The sequence below is a fragment of the Sycon ciliatum genome, chromosome 8 (assembly GCF_964019385.1).
Source record: "Sycon ciliatum chromosome 8, ocSycCili1.1, whole genome shotgun sequence".
Lineage (NCBI taxonomy): Eukaryota > Metazoa > Porifera > Calcarea > Leucosolenida > Sycettidae > Sycon > Sycon ciliatum.
Window position 1 is genome coordinate 11659455 of NC_088650.1, and position 23082 is coordinate 11682536.

Consider the following 23082-nt stretch of genomic DNA (forward strand, 5'->3'; position numbering starts at 1 on the left):
CTTTTGCCGTGGCACAAATTGCTGAAGAATCCGAGATGGTCTTGGAACTATGCACATGGATACTACCAGAAATAATGGTGGCATGAACCATTGTGGAATGGGACAGCTCACGGAGAATACTGGAATAGCTCAAGTATCTCTAAGTGATTGTAAATCCTGTTCTGGCTGATAGCTTCGGCCTGCTGCGCCCGTCCATGTACAATGATGGGAACATGCATTTCTGTTTTCTACATATTTGCCGGCTACTGTACTGTGGTATTACAGTTGCAGGTCCCTTATATAAAACATATGTTCAACCCCCTCCCACATTATAAATATGAACTAACAATTTCACTGTTGGACTCGCAGGCGGCTAGAGAGCAAAGGATTAATTTATAGCAAAGAAAAGGACCAGGGAACTACAAGTAAATTAGTTACGCTATACTGTCCACGAACAATTTCACTGTATTTGAAATAATTTTGTTTGATACCCTGAGAACTCTGAAACTTTGGAGCACCGTGGATTATATGTGGATACAACATTTATAGAAGGAAAAGTGGAATGATTTCTAACACATTGTTCAAATAATTATAGCACTGAATTGTTGAGATTGTGAGCACATTCCAATCAGCACTCTACATATTTATAAGCGGTGGAAATCGTTAGGAATAGGTCGTGAGTTGTCAGAGTGCTCCAGTATATGAGAGAATGTTTTGTTTGTCTAATCGACGGCTCGTTTGAAGCCAGAGTTGTTTGAACTTGTTTCAGTCGACTTGATTCTAGATAGTAGTCGAAGGAGTACTATGAAGTACACACCACACGTAGTCCGTAAGGTATCTCGTGAGAATTCTGTCGGTACACATCAGGTATCAGCTTGGAAAGATGGATCCTCTCTGTTTCTTGAAAGCCTATATAATTGGACTGTGGCTCCAGCGATTCCCTTCTCAGAGCAGATACCATACCCAATACGGTCAATGCATATTGGACAGACCTGTATGCACAACAGAAATAGTGGAGAGAAATCTCTCAGCTCATGAACACGTCAGTGAAGTTTGAACTGCCGTTGTTTGTGGCCATCAGTATAAACCTATCGACTATAAGAATAATGTGCAAACAAACTTCTATAACCACAGCTGGGGCCATGGAATTATAAACTTAGGGAACTGCCAATTCTGGTCTGAGTTGCGTTCGAGGCCTGCAATTCATGATGGCTATCGTATGTTGCATTGACCAGAGATAATAATATTATTATAAAACTTCCATGCCACATTGAAACACGCACCACTTTCGAGTACTTAGGTATCCCTCACCAAATGGGCATTCGTTCTCGGGGTGACAGGCGTCACTATTCGTTATGCCTGGATCAGATTTCATTGACCCAAACTGTCATGAAGAATCATTTTTACTTTGACTGGATTTCAGTACAAGTTGTAGAACTGCAGAATCAATTTCGTTGTATTTGGGCAACCATTTCACTACAAACACTCTATTGGGAAAATAGAATTTTTTTATAAAATACATGTCCAAATTCCACATCTACCCAAATCGGAATACTTGATCACGTATTCAGTACTACACGGAATGTTTAGAAAACGCCAGAGAATAGGAATTTGCTAACAAGAACTCCAGGCCAGGGTACTAGTGTAGCGTTGGCACGCTAGTAACTCACACAGCTGCAGCGTGAATCACTTTCAATGTATTGGTCACGCGTGTTACACCGCACCCGTACCCCGCACTTGCAACTCTGTACCGTGCTTGCAGATCCATGACATGGATAGTAACTAGTCTCACTGTGTTCATGTATTACTCCCACACACTAGGATGACCTGAGGAATACTAGCACATGTACCCTGTAGACCCTTTTGATACATTTCACTTTCGACCTCCTTTTCATTTATCTACACACATCCTAATGAGACTTCCTTAGAATTCCTAATGGCTGTCTTCCCGGTACCTCTTTTACGCCCATTGCCCACACTGCATTCAGCTCCTTCTTCTGCATAGAATCAAATGGCATTCCTTGTGCAATGACTGTGGCCCACACATCTTACTGTGACCTTTCTTCTTCTACTCTACGTATCCCCTGGCTATAGGCTAGCTTACTTACACTAACAATTCCTCACCCTATAAAAGCTGCTGTTCACAATTCTCTTCATGTCAGTTTAGAGTTAGAGTCAGAGTTAATGTTTAATAATTATTAACAGTGTGTTCACTGAGACCCGTCTGCATTTGCCTCCGAGAGAGACTGCGGCCCGTTACAGAATTGGTGGCAGCGGTAAATTCATTTTGTTTCATTCTATAACTATCTTTGTTACTTTCCACGTTACTTCGATACGATGGCTCAACCTAATGTACCTGCCGGGGCACCCGCCGCCGCGCCCGCCGCAGCCCCAGCTCCGCCCGCGCCTGCCCAACCACCGAGAGGGGCGTACCATGTGCAGCCGGAGAAATACAAGGGTCGCCTGGAGGACAACTTCGCGTCCTGGCTGATGCATTTCGACCAGGTCGCCGCGGTAAACAACTGGACCCCCGTCCAGCAAACGCAGTTCCTGGGCCTCGCACTGGAGGGCGAGGCCCAGCTGTATTACCAATCGCTCCCTGCGGCCACCAGGAACGGAGGCCGCCAACAGCTCGTCCAGGCGCTGCAAGCTCGGTTTGAGCCAGCGCAGCGCGTCGACCTCCATCGCGCAACATTTCAAGCTCGTCGCCAGGCCAAAGAAGAACAACTGGGGGCTTTCTGTGAGGCTGTTCGCTCCCTGGCCCGGCAAGCATACCCCCAGATGGCCGCGGGGGACCTCGACAGCCTAACCAAAGACCAATTCATCTCTGGACTCGACTCGCGGGGCATGCGGGTCCGCGTTCGGGAGCTCAACCCGCAAACGACCGACGGGGCACTCCAGGCCGCGCTCCATCATCAGGCAATCCTCGCTGCCGAACTTCCCGCCGCGGACCCTGTGCCGATCCCCGCCTTTGCTGTTTCCCAGCCACTCGACGCGGTGACAGACCAACTGAAGGCTGTGTTAGACCGTCTGGCAACGTTGGAGGCCAGTCTGCCAGGACCAACTCGTCGTTCCCGACCTGACCAACCACCACAGCCCCCGCAGACGCAAGGCCGCACACCTGTCACCTGCTGGTCATGTGGTCGCCAGGGTCATATCAGCCGAGAATGCCGTGCCCGTCGTCCTGCGCCGGCGGGAAACTACCGGCGGCAGTACTAAGTACCTCGGACACTAGGCCTGCCGCATCCTGCTCTTCCGGGACTGACGTAAGCACTGTGTTTATATGCCTTGCTGTCTTGCTCCTTGCCCACCCTGTTACGCTCACGATTTTAACTGTTTTGCTCGCTGTGCTGTACCGCCACCGCCTCCCTGATGTACGTGCTTTCTTCCCCGACCTCTCCCCATTACACCTTTTTTCGTCGAGCTTGTCCCGACGCGACCATGCATGCCGCCTCCCTGTAATACCCGTGACTGTGAACGCAGTCGGTTCCAATGCTTTGTTAGACAGTGGGTCTTCCAAGTCAATTGTGAGCAAGAAGCTGTGGGATTCCCTGAGGAATCGCCCGTCCCTGTCCCCTCCGCCTCCCTCATGCATCCTTTCTGTGGATGGCTCGTCCGTAGCGATTTTGGGTCAAGCTGAGTTGCACATTTCTGTTTCGCCCACCACCCCGCCTGTCCTGCATGATTTCTTAGTTGCCTCCATCCATCCCGAGGTCATTCTAGGGGTTGACTTTTTGCATGCCCAAGCGTGTTCGCTTGATTTCGCCGCTTCCACCATGTCCATTGCTGGTCAGGTTATTCCCCTGCATTCCCCCGCCCTGATCCCGTCACCTGTCCATGCCGCTTCGCTCTCCGCTGATCCCGTTGTGATCCCGTCCCCTGTCCATGCCGCTTCGCTCCCAGCTACTCCCGTTTTATGCACGCTTCCCGCTGCTGTGACCGTCCCGGCCATGTCTCATTACATCTGCTCTGCTAAAGTTGCTTCCTGCCATTCCGATAGCCCCCTGCTGTTTGAGCCATGTGAGTCTACGTGCAGTACCCACCACATTGTCGGCCTCGCTACGCTGGCTACCGTCACTGATAACATGGTGCCCGTCCGTCTGATCAACCCCAACGAGCACCCCATCACACTACCTGAGAACTGCCCGCTTGGTTCTCTGTCACCAGGCACCATCGACCCTTCGGCCACACAACCTCCTGCTGATTACCCCGCTGAGTACACCTCTGCTGCTGCTACCGCTCAGTCTGTCACTGCTATGTTCAACACCAGCAATCTGCCGCCTGACCAACAATCCCAGCTCCACGCTCTGCTAGAGGAGTTTTCCGACATCGTCTCAACTGGCCCATCTGACGTGGGTCGCACTCAAGTCATCACTCACGACATTCCTACTACAACGGACCAGCCTATTCGGATGCAGCCTCGCCGCCTGCCTGTGCACCGTCAAGCTGAGGTACGTGATCATATTGACCGACTCATTGACGATGGTATAGTGGAACCTTCCGCGAGTCCATGGGCTGCTCCGATAGTTGTTGTGCGCAAACCGGACGATAGTATCCGCCTCTGTGTCGATTACCGCAAACTCAACCAGCGCACTAAGCGTGATGCCTTCCCGTTACCCCGCGTCGACGATGCTATTGACGCCATGCAAGGCTGTAAGTACTTCTCGACACTAGATTTGGCATCCGGTTACTGGCAGGTAGAGCTCACTGAATCTGCTAAGGCAAAGTCTGCCTTTACCACTCCGTTCGGCTTATTTCAGTGGAATGTTATGCCTTTCGGATTGTGCAACGCACCTGGTACATTCCAGCGCCTAATGTCCACAGTGCTTCGTGTCCTCATCCCAGCAATCTGCCTCGTATATCTAGACGATATCATTGTGTTCTCCAAGACGTTCCAAGAGCATCTCACCAACCTCCGCGCTGTGTTCCTGTGTCTCCGCAAAGCTGGTCTGAAGATCAAACCATCGAAATGCAACCTCCTACAACCGTCTGTCGTCTACCTGGGCTTTCACTTCGCCCACGATGGCATCCGTCCTAACCCTGGTAAACTGGAATCTGTCCGCACCTGGCGTCAACCCACAAGTAAGACAGCAGTTAGGACATTTCTTGGCTTTGCGTCTTATTACCGCCGATTTATTCCAAAGTTTTCGATGCTTGCCCAGCCATTGCATGCCCTCACCGAATCCAAGGCCACGTTTGCTTGGTCAGATGCTGCAGCTCAAGCTTTCAATGCGCTGAAACATGCACTCCTTACCCGCCCGGTTCTTGCATACCCCATTCCGAATCACACGTTCATCCTCGACACCGATGCTAGTGACTTTGCTATGGGCGCTGTCCTCTCTCAGAAAGATTCCAATGGCACAGAGCATGTTGTAGCTTACGCTAGTAAGAGCCTTTCACATAGCCAACGCCGCTATAGTGCTACTAGGAAGGAACTTCTAGCTGTTGTCACGTTCTGTGAATACTTCCGTCACTATCTTGCTGGCGCACACTTCACACTACGCACTGATCACAAAGCTTTAGTCTGGCTGCACAACTTCACTGGCACAGATGGCTTGCTTGCTCGCTGGATTGAACGCTTAGCTATGTTTGATTACCGCATTGTCCATCGCCCTGGTAAGGCTCATGCTAATGCGGATGGTCTCTCTCGCAAATCTCCTCCACCGCCCGCCGAACCTGCTCTGACGAATGCTGCCATTAGTACTGATGCTCCGCCGCCTCCTTCATCGCTAACGTGGGTCCGTGATGCCCAACACCAGGACCCTGATGTCACTGCAGCCATGACATGGGTCCGGCAGTCACAGCGGCCTGATCGTCACAGCCCTGAACTGCAAGGTTCTAGCAGGTTCCGTCTCGCTCTCTACCATCAGTTCAACCGCCTGATACTCGACAACGACATCCTGTACCGCAAGTATGAATCAGAGGATGGTAGTTCGCACTCCCTCCAGCTGGTAGTTCCCCCGTCGCTCCAACGAGAAGTGCTCGCCTTACTTCACAGTCACATCACTGCTGGTCACATGGGTACCAATCGAACAACGTCCCAGGCCCGACCGCGGTTCTATTGGCCTGGTATGTCCGATGATATTGACCTGTTCATTCGCGCCTGTGAAGTCTGCCAGCGCCGCAAACCACCTGTACCAACACCTCGGGCGCCAATGGTCACGTCGCAGCCATCATTTCCTCTACAACGAGTCGGAATGGATATTATGGGCCCGCTTCCGGTGACACCACGAGGAAACCGCTACATTCTCGTCGTTGGCGATTATTTCACGAAGTGGTACGAGGCGTTTCCACTCCCAGACATCAGGGCCGAGACAGTCGCCCGGTATTTCGTTGACGGCTTCGTCTGTCGCTATGGTGCACCAAATAGTCTGCACACTGACCAAGGTGCCCAGTTCGAGTCCAACCTGTTCAAGTCCATCTGCGCCATGCTGGATATTCACAAAACTCGCACAACGCCCTACCACCCACAGAGTGACGGTCTCATCGAACGGTTTAACAGAACACTGGAGCGAATCCTCGCCACAACCATCAATGATCACCAAGATTGGGACCTCTATCTGCAACGTGCTCTGTTAGCTTACCGCATGAGCGTGAATGACACCACATCGTTTACACCTTTTCGTCTGATGTTTGGCCGAGAAGCAACTCTACCCATTGATCTCGTGTACGGCCCACCACCTGCTACGGCACCCACTACTGCCCCGAAGTACGTCCAGCAACTTCAAGACTCCCTGCGTAAGACATTCACCACTGCCCGAGCCCAAGGTGCCAAAGCCCAACAACGTCAGAAGAGGAACTATGATGGCAACGCTCCGCCCACACAGTATGCCGTAGGCGATCTGGTATTCCTGCACTCACCTGTTGTTCCTGCTGGCCAGTCTCCCAAGTTCCATTCTCCATGGACAGGGCCCCACCAAGTTGTCACTGTTCTCGACAATTTCACAGTCCGCATCGAAGCTTCCCGAACGAAACGCCGTCAAGTTGTTCACATCAACCGCCTGAAACGGTATGTCTGCCTACCGCCTATTGCTCCACCTCCACCTACTTACACTCCAATCATTCACCCCGTAATGCTACCACCTGTTCAGCCGCTCCCTCCTGCCCCTGTAGTTCCACCTCCAGTTCACCCCTACAATCTCCGGAACCGCCAAATGATCCGCCCACCAAACCGCTACTAATCACGAGGACGTGATTCTGTTTAAAGAAGGAAGGTGTAGCGTTGGCACGCTAGTAACTCACACAGCTGCAGCGTGAATCACTTTCAATGTATTGGTCACGCGTGTTACACCGCACCCGTACCCCGCACTTGCAACTCTGTACCGTGCTTGCAGATCCATGACATGGATAGTAACTAGTCTCACTGTGTTCATGTATTACTCCCACACACTAGGATGACCTGAGGAATACTAGCACATGTACCCTGTAGACCCTTTTGATACATTTCACTTTCGACCTCCTTTTCATTTATCTACACACATCCTAATGAGACTTCCTTAGAATTCCTAATGGCTGTCTTCCCGGTACCTCTTTTACGCCCATTGCCCACACTGCATTCAGCTCCTTCTTCTGCATAGAATCAAATGGCATTCCTTGTGCAATGACTGTGGCCCACACATCTTACTGTGACCTTTCTTCTTCTACTCTACGTATCCCCTGGCTATAGGCTAGCTTACTTACACTAACAATTCCTCACCCTATAAAAGCTGCTGTTCACAATTCTCTTCATGTCAGTTTAGAGTTAGAGTCAGAGTTAATGTTTAATAATTATTAACAGTGTGTTCACTGAGACCCGTCTGCATTTGCCTCCGAGAGAGACTGCGGCCCGTTACACTAGCATACGAACAAAACAAGATAAAAACTCACCAGTGTACTTGTAGTAATTCATGTCGGTGTAATATTCACGATAAGCAACGAGGCACCCTCCGATTTGGTCAAGCTGCTTTGAAGTCTGGTTGTTCAGGTGATACAAACGGGCTCCCTGTTGTTACTTCCAGCAGCTTAACTCTCCCTGCGACAGCGGCTATCAGCCTTTCTCTCCATCGTCAACAATTATCACAGATTCAACATTCTACATTTATCAGCACTGCACTGGGTGAATATGTCTCGAGACGAATTTAGCGGATCAACAACGCTTCGCTGGAGATAAATTCTCCTCTGGAGGACCTTCAGGGTACCTGGAAGGGTATAGAAGACGGGATCGCTCACGACGTTGAGAGAACATAGAAAACAACCTCCTCTTCGATTGAAAATTGGCCAAAAAGTATGTGAAATGTATGTGCGCAGATGCATTTCCACTGGCAAGCTAATCCCTCATTACGTCATCAGCGCTCGCTCGGCGAAATTCAAAAGTCGTCTTCCTGCTCGACTCGATTGCTTCTGGAGACTCGTTCTTGTTCGAGGGGTCTTCTCTTTCACCAGGATCCAGCTCGAGCATATGGCCTGAGTACGAAACTCTCGTACTCGAGTCTAGAGTGTGAGCTTTTTTCTTCTTTTTTTCACTCCTTCACTTGGCTACTTTTTTTGAGGTGCATTTTTTACTTGTGGAAATTGTCACCTGTCAGAGAAGTTTTGGGATGTCCCTTGCAGCAGGCACTGCCCATGCCCATGGTCGGCTTCGGAAAAAGAGTAGAATAAAGGCGTTGGAGTCTATGTGGATGTCTTGGAAGGAATGGGGGACGGCACAGACGGGTACGTGAATGTGTAAAACCTGAGTATTTTGTATTTTCGTTGAATTGGTTCAAGTTATTTGGCGAGTCCCTTCCACAGTAGAACGCCATCCTTCACAAAATTTGTCTGACTATTTTGTCAAGAATGGCCGTTCTATAATGATCAATCGACTCTGAAGCCAGTGGATTGTGGAGGTCGCCCTTGCATATAAATTGAAATGGTCACGAACGAACGAAAGTATTTTTGATTCGAACATGTACTGGACAACGTGGTTGCATTGTGTCAGTAGAGGGTACTACTGTAGTATCTCACCATTTCTTTATGGTAATCGCTGTCCACCAAGAACTCTCCTATAGTTATTGCCACGGCTTGATCACAGCGGTACACTGAGTTTTTGTTGAGAAATTCCTTCAATTTATTGTCTTATCACTCAGTGCTCGAGCGTTTTATTTAGGATGCATTTTTTAGAGATTGATATTTACCAGTATGTGTTTCACATCACTCCTGACGAGAATAAGCATTTGAAAGCAACACTGGCTGACAGCAATCATGCTCCCCAGGCTCAAGTGTGTGTGTGTGTGTTACAAGGGTGTGCATGGCAATTTGGTAGAGTATGTGTGAACACAAAGTCCACTATATTCACAAACTCGAGTACATCGCAAAATTGTGCCTTCGTATAGTATATGGTGCCTTCATAACTTTGACTAGCCCTAACCTGCTGTTTGACAGGTGTGTCATTGGTGAATGTACATGTATACTGTCTCTCTTCACAACTACGTGCATGTAACACAATATTTACAGTGCACTTGCAGTGTATATAGCTAGATCAATGCACAGTAATCAGTAAATTGTGGCTGCCTTTGTCACATTGTCATATTCACGCGACGTACATTCTAAATCATCGAAAATGCCCAAACCTATTTCTACGTGTGCAGAAGAAGATTGAAAACATTCTTTCCTTGCATCTGCGCCTTGATCCTTGAAGGATGACGGTGTTCCTACGGATGCGGAAAACTCGGCCTCTAGCCGAGTCTGACGCGAACCGTGAATTGTTTTCCTTGACATTGGTGGATGGCATCAGTCACATCTAAGAGTGACACTCTATCTCAAACATATTTACGCAAAGAAGTAGTAATCTTATCTTCATTGGAGCGATGGTCTGCAGGCATGCGATCATGTGTGGGCCTTGTGTGTATGCGCGTGTGTGTTTAGTCACTGTTTACGCGCACGTTTGTGAATGTGCGTGTGTGTGTGTGTGTGTGTGTGTGTGTCTGGCCTGGTATGGGGTTGCTCAGGATAGTTCTGCATGGCGGGTGGACGGTACTGTCTTATCTGCCATCGGTCGTTTCGCCAGCCAGGTGACAAACAAGGCACAAATGTGGCGCAGAGCGAAGTCTCCCCATCCAGGATCAGCGTGGTGCTGTGCAGTGTGGTACATGCAGAAGGTGGTTTCACTCTCGTGGTGGCTTGCGTGTGCATCATTGTTTGCCCCTGGAACCATCGAAAGTGTCCGCACCGGCATCATCTATTCCGCTCAGCTTCCAAGCTTCTCTCTTGTGTTTGACATGCAATCGGCAATTCAAGTCAGCGCCTGGTTTCAGACGTCACACGTGCGACCGTGGCCATCGGGCAACCAAGTCTGACAGAGCGTCATAATGGTGTCCGCTGTTCTCGCTGCAGCCGTCAGTTCCGTCGACAGAGTGACCTGAGTCGTCATCTCCGTTTCTGCTCCTGACAATGACTCTGGCTTCTTTCGGAATGGTGTGGCCCGTGGGCAACCATGCTACAGTGGCAGTAGTAGTAGTAGTAGTAGTAGTAGTAGTAGTAGTAGTAGTAGTAGTAGTAGTAGTAGTAGTAGTAGTAGTAGTAGTAGTAGTAGTAGTAGTAGTAGTAGTAGTTGTGTGTGTGTGTGTGTGTGTGTGTGTGTGTGTGTGTGTGTGTCTGAATAGTGGCGGTCAATTCTTCAGCCTTGCAAGCTGTTGAATGGTGCAATCCCAGCACAAGCTGCTATGGCTTCTGCTGTAGCATTGCTATCATCTACTCCAGCGATGGGCGTCCAATGGTGTGTGTCTGGAGCGCCATCGGGTGGCGTGCTCTTTCTCTCTCTCTCTGCTGCCCCTCCGGGGCCCACGTGACCCTAGTGGTAGTGGCTCGACAGGACAGGTGTGTGTGTGTGTGTGTGTGTTTGCACGCATGCGTGTGCGTGTGTATGTGTGCACATGTGTGTGTGTGTGTGTGTGTGTGTGTGTGTGTGTGTGTGCATGTGTGTGTGTGTGTGTGTGTGTGTGTGTGTGTGTGTGTGTGTGTGTATGGTATGTGGGTGGTATGTGTATGGTATGTGTGTGTGTGTACACGTGTGTCAATGTGTATTGCAGGGTTGGGTGGGCTAGTAGAGAAGGGTAGATGTGTGCGTGCGTGCGTGTGTGTGTGTGTGTGTGTGTGTGTATGTATGTATGTATGTGTACACATGTGTCAATGTGTATTGCAGGGTTGGGGTGGGGCTAGTAGAGAAGAGTAGATGTATACGGACATGTATATGAGATATGTAGGTGTGCATGTACATGCACCAAAGCAAACTTATCAAAAAGGCATTCTGCGCCTGTATATGGCGAAATTGAGCATTGAAGCATATGTTTTTTATTTTCTCACTGGCATGTACACATTTAGTCCATTCAATAACCAAAAAATGAGGAAGATTGTAAATCAGGTTCTTGATGAAATACCCGTCCGCTATACATCACAAATCCTGTACAAATTTGACAATTTAGTGAAATTGTCATCGCCTATATCTCAAAAGTTAGCATTGAGACCCCGTTTTTTTAACTCGCCATTTGCATACACTACCTAAGCGCAACCACCCACCAAATTTTCAGAGCAATCGTTAATTTTTTTGAAATAGGCGTGAGCCACCTTAATTGCACTCTTGCCGGTATGTACAGGTATGCCAGTTTATGGCGCGCGCGGCGCCGGCCCCGAGTGATTTTGTCAAATTAAATTTTCTGGCATGCGGTGTTTTGTATTTTTTTGTCAGCAAGTACATATTACCATTGATTTATACTTGGAGAATTCCGGCGTCGTTATCGGAAAGCCCTGTACCCATGCCCAGTATATACTGTGCCATCAGCCGTTGCACGCAGCTGCTCGATGCGAGACAAGATCTGCAGTCATTGATTACAATTGTAGCTCTCGCTGGTTCTCGGATATCGCCACCTCCATACCTGCACGGGTTGTAATGCTCCACCTCCGACGGTCGTGAAATATTATTTTTTTTTGTCCTATTGGCTATTGTCCACCGTGACGTCCGAAGTAATTCAGTTCACCCCTGGTGAGTAGCTACTAGTATTACTATTACTATTAGTAACGATGCTGACAAAAGTATCAGGAGTTGAACACTGAGCAGATAAATCAACGACTGGACAGCATCTCTCCAGCACTGAAGACGGACACAGGTAGGCAATGGTTATAACATTATAAATTCCTTTATGGTGCCTGATGCTGTTGTTCCATTCTGCATTTGACAACAACGACAACAACAACACTGACAACAACAACAACAGCAGCAGCAGCAGCAACAACAACAACAACAACAACAACTTCTCTTATTTGCCACAGGCCATCGTGAGAAAAGATTTCAAACAACAACAACAACAACAACAACAACAACAAGAACAGAGATTAAAGATTTCAAACAAACCGTTGAACAACAACTGATAGGCAGTGTTTCTGTAATCCATTCATCTTGAAGGCATGATGGTATTATGGTGCTCGATGCTGATAAGCGTGACGCGCAGAGTGTTCGCACACTTTTCTCTGGACAAAAATGGAACAAAATTGATTTTATCGAGTACTCCGGCGGAGGATGCTTACGTTTTTGGCTACCGTAGTTGGTGGATTACGGGGTGCCTGAAACTGGTGTTGAAAAGCGAGGAAGACCAGATTGCAGGCACCCACTTCGGTAGCTCATCAGTGAAATCAGAAACATCATGCGCCGAAGACGGGGGGTCCCCTTCACCCTGTGATGTTCTTACATGTATTCTCAAAATTCCAGCGCCTTTGTTCTAATTCTGGGCTCGTACATTCACACAGTACAGGTATACTGTGCATGCAGTGTAACATGAAAAAACCCCACTTTCACTGGGGAAACTTTGCTTCCAGCATGGCACATTCTTAAAAAATTTCGTGACTTTCTAGCCTGGATGTTCTTGGGCATCCGTTGTCGCTGTAGTCTTTTAAAGGAGATACATGTCTAGTGACACATGTCAAGGTGATCACCTGTCCCAGACAACCACTACAACTAGGACCGAGGAGTGTTGTTTCCAGTCAAATGACACTTGATAAGGAGACCACCTGTACATAGCGACCACACTAAATTTCTGTTCAGATCGTCGTGTTGCTTGGCTCTGCTGCGTCGGTGTATGCATAATCAGTTGACATTGACAAATTTATCCACGCCTCAAACTTCTTTCCATATTAATGAATTATTATTTTCGTGCCTCCTGGGGAAATACCAACAAGCACAGGAAACGCTTTGGTGAAAGTAGTACGTCGTTTGTTGCACCCTGGAGGTTGGTGAAGGAGAAGGTGTTCCTTGTGAAGTGTTACCTGTCAGAGAGGTTTCGGACTGCGTGTCGTCGTTTGGATATTATTCCTGAATTGAATTCTATCCTTGTACTGTCTTATACAGTCAACTAATTACTTTGCGTATAACGATACTCGGCGGGGCATCAGAAAAGTGTCCTTTTTCGCGAAGTGTCCTTATGCCCTAGGTCTCATTATATGTAATACAGTTAGATGGGACTTTGCTCTGGGCATGGAAATTCTGTCGTTATTCGCACACTACATACTATAGTGTGTGCCTCGGGTGTCTTCCAGCAGAGTTACGGGGCTGCGAGTTTGAGTCCACTCGCCTAAAAAATAGGAGAATCTTTCAATCATTCGCCTCCCGGCTCCCACCTGAAGGCTGTAAGGGCCCCGGTGTGGCATGCAGCTGAGAGTGGTGGAACCGCTCTAGCGATAGGGGTGGAACCGCTCTAGCGATACCCCCTCCCCCCCCCCCCCCCCGAAATGTAAATACCTAATAATATACAACTGCGGGAACTGCGGAATTTACACTTCTGTGGACACTCAAATCTGTTGCTGCCCCCCCCCCCCCCCTCTCAATTTTCTACAGCGATACATAATACTTCCGCGACTCTGTTTCAGCACACAATGAGTGATCTACAGTGTACGCTGTACAAGGAGTGATGTTGATTTGATGCTGTTTATGGAGTTGTGTTGACCAGTCACTGTGCTGTTTTGTGCTATTGTTATGTGCTGTAGGAGGTGGTGGAGATCAGTCTTGCTGAAGAGAATACACCAACACAGCATGTTTGCTTCAAAGTTACATGGCAATCTCAAGAGTGTCGGTTACTTTGTTCAGCATGGCTATGGTGTGAGCACAGTAGCCTCGTCAAAACTCAATGTTACTGGCAAGTTGATATCCACTCCGGCATCACCACACTCCATTCCAGGTGTGAGGTATCAGTCAATTCGGCCTGGCTATCATGGCACTACTGTACGAGATGCCTATAACGCAATTAGATCAATCTTCTATAGAATTCACAAGACACGCACATTTCAAGCTATTGATTTGATATCTCAATGTGCTCTTATTCAACGGCATGTAACTGAACTGCAGAGTCTAACCAAGGTTATGAGTATCCTACAGGCTTGTGCTCTGGTCACGGAGGAGAACACTGACGTGACCAAGTTGGCAGTATCTGCACTGCATCAACTAGCCAGTCTACCCACTGATATCTGGCGAGATTACAAGAATCAAGAGCACCTGAGATGGGTACTGCATTGGGCAGCAAAGTGTCGCTGTACAAGTCCAGATTTCAGGAAGTTACTTCAGCAGCAGCTTGATGTCCTGTGCCTTGATCAATGCAGATGTGTTGACCATTGTGCCCATGCACTGTTCATATTGAATTCACCAGACCGTTGCCTGGCGCGAAACTTGATGAATCGCTATGTTACCATCCAGAGTACAGGTGATCCCAAGTATCGTCATACTGAAGTACTCTCACTACTTCTCTACTGTACACTGTGTGGTGTAGAGTGCAGTGCCTTGCTGAAGCTGATCAGTGTTGATCAACTGATACAGAGTAAGTCTATTCTCTGAGTAATGTTTGTTGTATAGAGACTGTAGTGTCTGTTATTGGTTGTGGTGTTTCTAAACACATGTAGCTGCTGTGAAAGAACACTGCAATACAAATACACAGCGATACTCTTTTATTTCTCACCTCGCTGTTCAAGTACATTTAAAGCTTTATTTTTGATTTAAAAATACCGTATATTCTCTATTATAAGCACAGGTCTCCATTACTAGCACAGTCTCTAATACTAGCACACTTTGAGCACCTTTCGAAACATTATAAGCACGGTCTCTATTATTAGCACGGCCTTGTTGGAAATCAATGCGGCATGCATGATATCTAGCATGTATTTCTTCTTTCTCTGTATGGATGTATTGGTTGAAAAAATATAAGCACGGTCTCCAATATAAGCGCGGTCTCCAATATAAGCACGGGGTAGAGGGGTGTTGAAAAAATATAAGCACGGCGCTTATAATAGAGAATATACGGTATGGTGTCTATGGTTCAAGCTACACTGTATCCAGTAAAGACATGTGTGCTTTCACTTGCGTGTCATAGAAATGTTTGCTCCATAGTCATGACCACCGAGGAGATGGGAGTAAATAGGTATTATTTTTTATGGATTTCAGAGACTAAAGGCCTCTTGTGTACTTTGGCTTGGTGTTTTATCAAGTTGATGTGAAAGTCACTGATGATCATCTTCAGACGTCACACTTCTGTTCATAGTCATGTCGCTACAAGTCAATCTAATATAATTATAGTGGTGGTCTGTATCTGTCTGTTTGTGTATGTGTGTGTGTGTGTGTGTGTGTGTGTGTGTGTGTGTGTGTGTGTGTGTGTGTGTGTGTGTGTGTGTGTGTGTGTGTGTGTGTGCCTGTGTGTGTAAAAGACCAACAAGTAGGGATTCACTGGCCAGAAAAAGCCACTTCATAGCTGTGTGGTGTAGACCAGGCTGAATAGTGGCGGCCAATTCTTCAGCCTTGCAAGCTGTTGAATGGTGCAATCCCAGCACAAGTTGCTATGGTTCCTGCTGTAGCATCGCTATCATCGCCTACCGCGATGGGCGTCCAATGGTCCAATGGTGTGTGTGTGTGTGTGTGTGTGTGTGTGTGTGTGTGTGTGTGTGTGTGCGTGTGTGTGTGTGTGTGTGTGGCTATGTAGGTGGGTGGGTGTGTCTGTGTCTGTCTGTCAATCTAGGCGTCTGTCCCTCTCTGTATCATATTACCTTTTTTCTCTCTATTTTTGAATCTTTTGTGTGTTAACAGAATGCGATGGCACACACCTGCAACTGCTACTTTTGCACAACACTCTCCCTGTTACTGCTAATCAACGACAACAGATAATGGACAAGTGTTCAGTGAGGTTCCAGGATAATGTGAAAAGTCAGCAATCAGGTCGAATGTATGACATGCTGTCATACTTCATTGGTCCAAAGTATACCACTGGCTTATCTTCGGTTGATGGTGTGGAAATTCAGGCATTGTGCATATACAACCAAGACCATGAACCAGTGGAGACTGACGCGTATCCAGCTAATGTATACAATGGTGTATCAGTAGATATGACTGCAGCTACACGTCATGGTTTCAGTGTTGTGGCCTGCCGGGGTGTGAACGATACTCTACTACTACGTCATCCAGGTCATGTTCCCAATGGTTATCTTGTTCTTGAAGCATCGGCACTGAAGTGGCAAGGATGCTACTGTATTCCGGTGAGTTTAAAGTAGGAAGGAGCAGGACACATAGAGATGGCATAGGTGGCTGAAATGTAATGATTTTTGTATTCCTGGACTTTGCCCATGAGATCTGTATGATGCAAGCAGCTGTATGAAAGAATCATTGTCCACTGTACAGGGTTCTAGCCAGGAATATATTGTAGGGGAGGGGTAAGGGACAGCAAACAGTTCACCCATTTTTTCATGTTCCACTATTGCCTTGTCACCAGATAATGCATCGTGCGGGCGCACGGAGCACCCGGAACGATCGATTTGTGGCCGCATTTTCGCTGTGTGAGCTTAAAAAACACACAAAAGTCGAAAAATGAGTCGGGTGGTGCGCTACAAGAGTGAGGGAGGGGGGGGGGGGGGAGGCATCAGAATGGGGCGACGCTGTCCCCCCCCCCCCCCCCTAGCCTTAGTCCCTTTAGCTAGAACCCTGCTGTGCCTAAGGAGTCGTTTTACCGGTGTGCTGAACCAGATCATCTGGAGAGCACATGTGGTGGGGAGTTTGGACATTGATATTGAATCAATTGGAAGACACCTGTTGGTCATTCTCTCTCATTTTACTGTTCATCATCATGTATCTGTATAGTAGATTATAGGAGTCAAAAGAATCAACTTGCACATAGTTATGGCTTTGTCAGTGTTGGACATCTGCATGAACATCAGTTTGACCAGGCTGTATACATCTTAAAGAGTGCATTATCATGATGTACTCCTGGTACAGTGGTAGTACAGTGTATGTGCATGTACAGGTAAAGTCACATGAGTGCAGAGCCTAGGTGTAACATTACCATGATTACAGGAGGGGTAGTACAGGTAACAACTAAAGGGCAAGTTCAAGATTGCCTGGCTACAGTTCATGTAGCAGCATGGTATTTTATACACGTACGCCAGTTCTTGTAGCAGCGTTTGTGTGCGTTTGTGTGTGTGTGTGTGTATGTGTGTGTGTGTGTGTGTGTGTGTGTGTGTGTGTGTGTGTGTGTGTGTGTGTGTGTGTGTGTGTGTGTGTGTGCGTGTGTGCGTGTGTGTGTGCTTTACACCCTTTATTGCACAGATGATCCTTGAACACGGGGCAGCAAAGACCCAGAAAAGTAGCCGATTTGTTCCTGATCTTATGATCAATTATCCCGATCACATTCCAGTATTCAAACATCTACTGGCACCCAAGCAGTGATGGTCACTGGCAGTCACATCTTACAGCGTACTTTGGTAAGGAACTGTTTGTTATTCCCGGCTGGTTAGGATCACGAGAGGGCTTCAAAGCCTAGGAACCCTCGCTATGCTTTGTTTTTACCTAGGTCATCACGTGTGTTATTCGAACTGATAGAAACGTCTTTGCAAAACGATTATCGGGCACATGTTTTTGCATTGCAAAGATGTTTCTATAAGTTCGCACAACAACACAATTTGATGACTTAGGTAAGTATAAAGTATAGCGAGGGCTCCTGGACTTTAACCCTTTATGTACCAGCCCCATCTCGAACCGTAAACACAGTTACGGTTGGGCGCGCCGCGCTTAGCTGCGCCGTCACCCGGGATCCTACGCGTGATTTTCACGCGGCTTGTTGCAACGGGAAGCTGAGATCCCACTGAACATCATAGCGTATGATAGTATAGGGGTTTGCATTTGATTTTTTTGCGCTACACAGCGCTGGACTTGAAGAAGAAGTTGCAGTTCGCCATGGCCGCGCAACCAGTACAGCTTGAAGACGCGATCGCCTTTGTGCTCCATGGAGGCGATTCAGACGCCTCAAATCTTGATTCAAGCGACTGATCTGATGAGGAGGAAGATATCGATCTCGCTTTGCTTGGCGACGAACTCAGCGAGGGCGAAACTGAAACGGCTGAAGCGATAGAAGTAGAGGAGACGGCGGAAGAAATTTTTGGAGATGCAAGCAGTTCTGGAGAGGACAATGCTGACAATCAGCAATCAGCTGATAGTTCAAGTGGTGACGAGCCTGCAACTGCCAGGCGTGAATCTCGCCGCGCCACACACTCTCGTGGCACTGGTCGTGGCAGTCGTCCTGGTGCTCGCCGTGGAGTTGGCGGAAGTCGTGCGGGTCGTGGCGGAGGTCGCGCACGAGGTCGTGGCGCAGCCATACCTATCGCTGCGGCAGCAGGAGCCGGAGGTACGCCAACTCGATCTTGGGATGATCAGGACAGCGCCCCAGCTCTTCCCGTATTCTCCCCGGTTCGTGTGCCAGGATGCCACTTCTCTCCCCAGTTCAAGCCAACACGTGAGGTAGATTTTTTCCAATTATTTTTTTCTAGTGCTGTAGTTTCTGCAATTGTACTTTTCACAAATAGTTATGCTGACCGCCACATTGCTTCTCGCCAATCCTATGCAACCAACGATGGGCACTGGCAAAATACAAATGTAGATGAGATGTTCAACTTCATAGGGCTGTTATTGTACATGGGCATTGTTAGATTGCCTAGAATCCAGCATTACTGGAGCACAGCGCCGCCTTTGCACGGAACCTGGGCGCGTGCTATGATTTCAACTAGGACTAGGTTTCAAGCTCTGCTGTCATTTCTGCGTGTAGTTGACCACACCTTAGAAGACCGTAGTGACAAATTGCACAAAGTTAGATATTTATGCGATCACATATGTACTACTAGCTGTCAACTGTTCCAACCAAGCCGTAACATCGCCATAGACGAGCGAATGGTCAAGACGAAAGCCCGCTTTAGCTACAAACAGTATTATTAGAAATAAACCAGTAAAATTTGGAGTGAAAGTATTTGCATTATGTGATAGTGATAGTTCGTACTTGTGCAATTTCAAGATATACACTGGGGCGTGCTGAAGCTGGCCAAGCGGATGTGGGATTAGCTCACCGCACTGTGACAGATCTGATGGAACCATATCCAAATCAAGGCTACTTTTTGTACACGGATAATTTTTATTCCTCGCCAATGCTGTATAATGACCTAGCTGATAATTACAACACAAGAGCTTGCGGAACATGCCAGGCTAATCGCCGTGGATTTTCTCCGCTGCTGAAGGACGTCAAACTATACCAGCGACGCGCCCAGCGGTCCGATATGCGGTATATACGGGACGGTGGCTTGCTGCAGCTGCAGTGGATGGATAAACGGTGTGTGACAATGATATCCAATATCCACTGTGCTACGGAATATGTGAATGAAAATAGAACTATAAAACATCATGGTCAGCTACATAATGTTACTGTAAAGAAGCCAGCAACAGTACAGGAATACAATATGGCAAGGGGCGATGGTGATAAATTCGATCAACTCGTTTCTTCGTTTCGTATACTGAGAAAAACGAAAAAAATTGGAAAACACTTTCTGGATTTTGTAGAGGTAGCTGCTGTCAATTCATTCATTCTTTATGAGCATTGGTCTAGACAGAACCCAGGTGTTCTCGGTGGTGACCGCACCATGACCCAGTTAGAGTACCGCGGCTGGCCATCGTCCGGCAGTTGTGTAATATTGACCATGACACGCCGGTTCCACTGTATAACCAATCGGCAAGGCCACAGCCTGTAGTAAAACCACCACCACATCTACCAGTGTTTACTGAAGAGAGCAGAAACTGTGTGGTTTGCAAAGGCATCGGTCCACCGAAGTCCAAATTTGCGTGTTCAGTGTGCAAGAACCGCAAAAAAATCCCGCTCATTTCTGCCTAAATTCAGAGCGTAATTGCTTTGCAGCTTATCATGCTGAGTAAAACTCTATTCCGTGAGTGTATTATAGTGGAAATATGACTGGTGTACAAACATAACTGTATAATTTGATATAGCCTTGGCTGTGCTGTCAGGACTTCTTGATTTTTTGCTATTTTCGCACTTTTTGATAATTTTCAGGACATGCCGCTGTAACACCAATTGAGATCTGGTCTTGACTATTGCTTCTCTGCAAGCCTTCATCCATCTACTTTCAGAAAAACAAAACATGTCCATACAAAATATCTGTCGGTCTTGAGATATGAGTATATATGTGAAGCGGGGGACCCCTTACATACATTAGAGGCGCGGTACATAAAGGGTTAAGCCGTCTCGTTTTCCAGGTTGGGATTTGAACCGCACCTATCGCCCTGCATGCATTCCCTCGATACACTTCATATACATACACATTATACCAAGTTACTTCACGTTACAGTTCTGCCGTTGAAAAAAAAAAAAAAAAAAAAATTCACGGTTCGCGTGAGACTCGGCCAAAGGCCCAGTTTTCCGCATCCGCAGGAACGCCACCACCCTCTTGGATCAAGGCGCAGATGCAGCTCCTAAGCGGTGGGAGGTGAGTAGATCAGACCCACCACAAAGTGGTCAAAGACCGAAATCCCATTCACTGCATCCATGTTTCCCTCGTGCCAGGCCACGAGTTCCCAATTAACTGTGGGTCGCAGCACGGCTGGAAAAAATCCTTCCGCTTCCTTGCCGTTGAAAGCCCTATTTAAATTTCTGGCCAGCTTTCTCTGTCGGAACGATACGGTACTGGACTTGCACCAGGCATGGTGCATCACGTGATGACGATTAAAGCGTTGTGGACCCTTGAGACGTTGACGGCCATTTGCCATTCGCCATGCTGTCACCTCCAACCACCCACCGTATTTTCCGGAGTATAAGCTGCACTGGAGTATAAACCGCACCCCCATTTTTTTGGCCACGAAATACGGTGTCAGTTGTGTGCTTAGTGATCACATTTTCTGACTGCTTATTATCTTGTTACAGTAGTGAACAGTTACTCATAACCAAGAGTACATGAAAACCAGAGTGTGCAGCTCGGATGGGTTGCTGTCACGGCGGAATTCCGTGATTACATCATTTTAGTGATGTAGTGCATACAAGCAGGATTCAAGCAGGTCTCTTTCTGCACAACTGCAGCTCAGTTGTACGCACTACGTCATTTCCCGCCTCAGATCTGCTCCAAATATGATGTAATCACGGAATTCCGCCGTGACAGACACCCATAGTAGAAAAAGCCCCAAGCTGCACACTCTGGGTTTCATGTACGCTTGCCATAACTCGTAACCCATGTGTCCTTTCTCTTTTTTACACCAACAAGACCTCTGATTTTTCTTCTGATTCCAGTCTCTCTCTCCCTGCAATTGTCTTCTGTTTCCTCAGACACCGTCCTTTGTTTTGGAAGAGACTCCGAGCTTGCTAGGTGGATGTCGTATCATTACCAAGCACACCAATGCACAGGACCAGTTGATCTTGAACTTGAGCGGGGGAAGCAAGTATTCTATCTAGTCCTGCACACTACTGTACAGTCTTTCTCTGCTCTGAATTGATGTCTGCGCTTATTGGAATTTGGAACGGCCAAGGCAGTGCCAAACAATTTTTACACATGCATGTAATTCTTGATGCAAGACAATTTTGTTACACTTCATCTTGCCCGGAATTGCTCTCACCGATGACTTTCACGGTCGGTCATTCTGGTGTATTGTAGATGATGTGACTTTTGACTGAAGCTACAGGTGGTACTTGCACCAAGTGAAGCTTTGCCTCAGTGCCCTGCAAAGCAGAGTCAAATAGAATAACTACTGACTATTGTATTTCTCAACGTAGCCGCTTACGACCTCGTCACAGTTTCTGTTCTTCTCATATGTACATTGCTTGCTGACTGCCGCATCTGTTGTAATCCCAAACATGTGTGCTGTCTCCTGGCTCATTTTGAAACATGGTTAACGTCAGTATTGTTATAATGTATGCTGATAATACTACAAATCATTGTTTTCAACTTTTTACGTTACTACTGTTGTGAACATAGAAATCCAGTGTTAGACCGGGCCACGGGGCCGGCACCCTGGTCTTATTTGCTTATACGTGTACATGCACTGTGTGACACTTTAAAACACATGGACCAGCACTGGTCACGGCTGCACGGCCAGCGCCTCGTGGCTGCTTGACTTTGCAGCGGATTTCAATGTCCGCTATGGTAGCATACTGACACTGTATGTCTTGAAATTGCTATGTCACAGCCAGCCCTCCTGAGTTACGACTATGCTGCCCTGGAGGCTGGACGGCTCCAGGACTCGGCGTGTGATTTGATATTTTATGTGTATCATCTGTAGACGATAGCCTCGGATTGCGAAGAAAGTGTACGGGTCGGTACACACGGTCAGGCTTGATCTGGCTGATCCAAGCCCTCTGAATCTCGTTTGGTGTGTGCAAGAGTTCATCAACCATGGCTTAGGTGTTTCCTCTTGTGTTCATTGCACTGCAAGTTGAAGACCTTGGCGCGGGCTTGGCGGAAAATGCTTTCAAAACACCCGGCAGAATTTGGTACTGGACATGATGTTAGTGCACAGTTCTGGCCGGAGCAATCCGACCTCATGACTTAAGGCTAAAGCAACGTCGTGCTCAAGTAACAAGTTAGCAGAGTGTTATGTGTGGTGTTCGTTGCCCACGGCGCAATTATTCGTGCGCTGGTCGGATTTCTCAGGCCAGAGACTGTACTTTTCCGGTACATAATTATTTCCAGCGGCATTATCCGCCCAAGCCTTATACGAGTAACAATGACCGAGGGTCCTCGACGTCTGTCTCACCGTCCAGGAGCGACACTGACTCACGCTGCTATCTGGTGTTCACGAGGTGTTTTTCGCCC

The 23082-nt window shown here is 47.6% G+C and overlaps 1 protein-coding gene and 1 long non-coding RNA gene across 3 annotated transcripts; one reads left to right on the top strand and one right to left on the bottom strand.

Annotated features, from left to right (window-relative positions):
• Positions 1-437: 437 nt before the first annotated feature.
• On the bottom strand, positions 438-8381 carry LOC135822910 (uncharacterized). The gene is made up of 2 exons (XR_010554573.1): positions 7846-8381; positions 438-971 (listed from the first exon to the last, which is right to left on the bottom strand). It is a non-coding gene; the product is annotated as an uncharacterized LOC135822910 (long non-coding RNA).
• Positions 8382-11740: 3359 nt separating this feature from the next.
• LOC135823425 (uncharacterized) lies at positions 11741-22229 on the top strand. 2 transcript variants are annotated; one of them, XM_065336273.1, is made up of 6 exons: positions 11741-12098; positions 13969-14159; positions 14745-14792; positions 16049-16494; positions 17558-17712; positions 21600-22229. In XM_065336273.1, exons 2-5 carry the CDS (start codon positions 14015-14017, stop codon positions 17675-17677), a joined length of 759 nt encoding a protein of 252 aa, XP_065192345.1. In that variant the 5' UTR covers positions 11741-12098; positions 13969-14014; the 3' UTR covers positions 17678-17712; positions 21600-22229. The 2 variants fall into 2 exon arrangements, with proteins under 2 accessions (XP_065192345.1, XP_065192344.1); XM_065336272.1 differs by having other exon boundaries at positions 13969-14792.
• Positions 22230-23082: the final 853 nt, after the last annotated feature.

What these genes read in the sequence shown, in the direction of transcription:
- LOC135823425 (XM_065336272.1), top strand. Translation starts at nt 14,015, where the DNA reads ATGTTTGCTTCAAAGTTACATGGCAATCTCAAGAGTGTCGGTTACTTT. An exon ending in TGTTGATCAACTGATACAGA is followed by an intron (nt 14,793 to 16,048) that starts GTAAGTCTATTC and finishes GTGTGTTAACAG; the next exon opens with AATGCGATGGCACACACCTG. An exon ending in AAGGATGCTACTGTATTCCG is followed by an intron (nt 16,495 to 17,557) that starts GTGAGTTTAAAG and finishes TTTATTGCACAG; the next exon opens with ATGATCCTTGAACACGGGGC.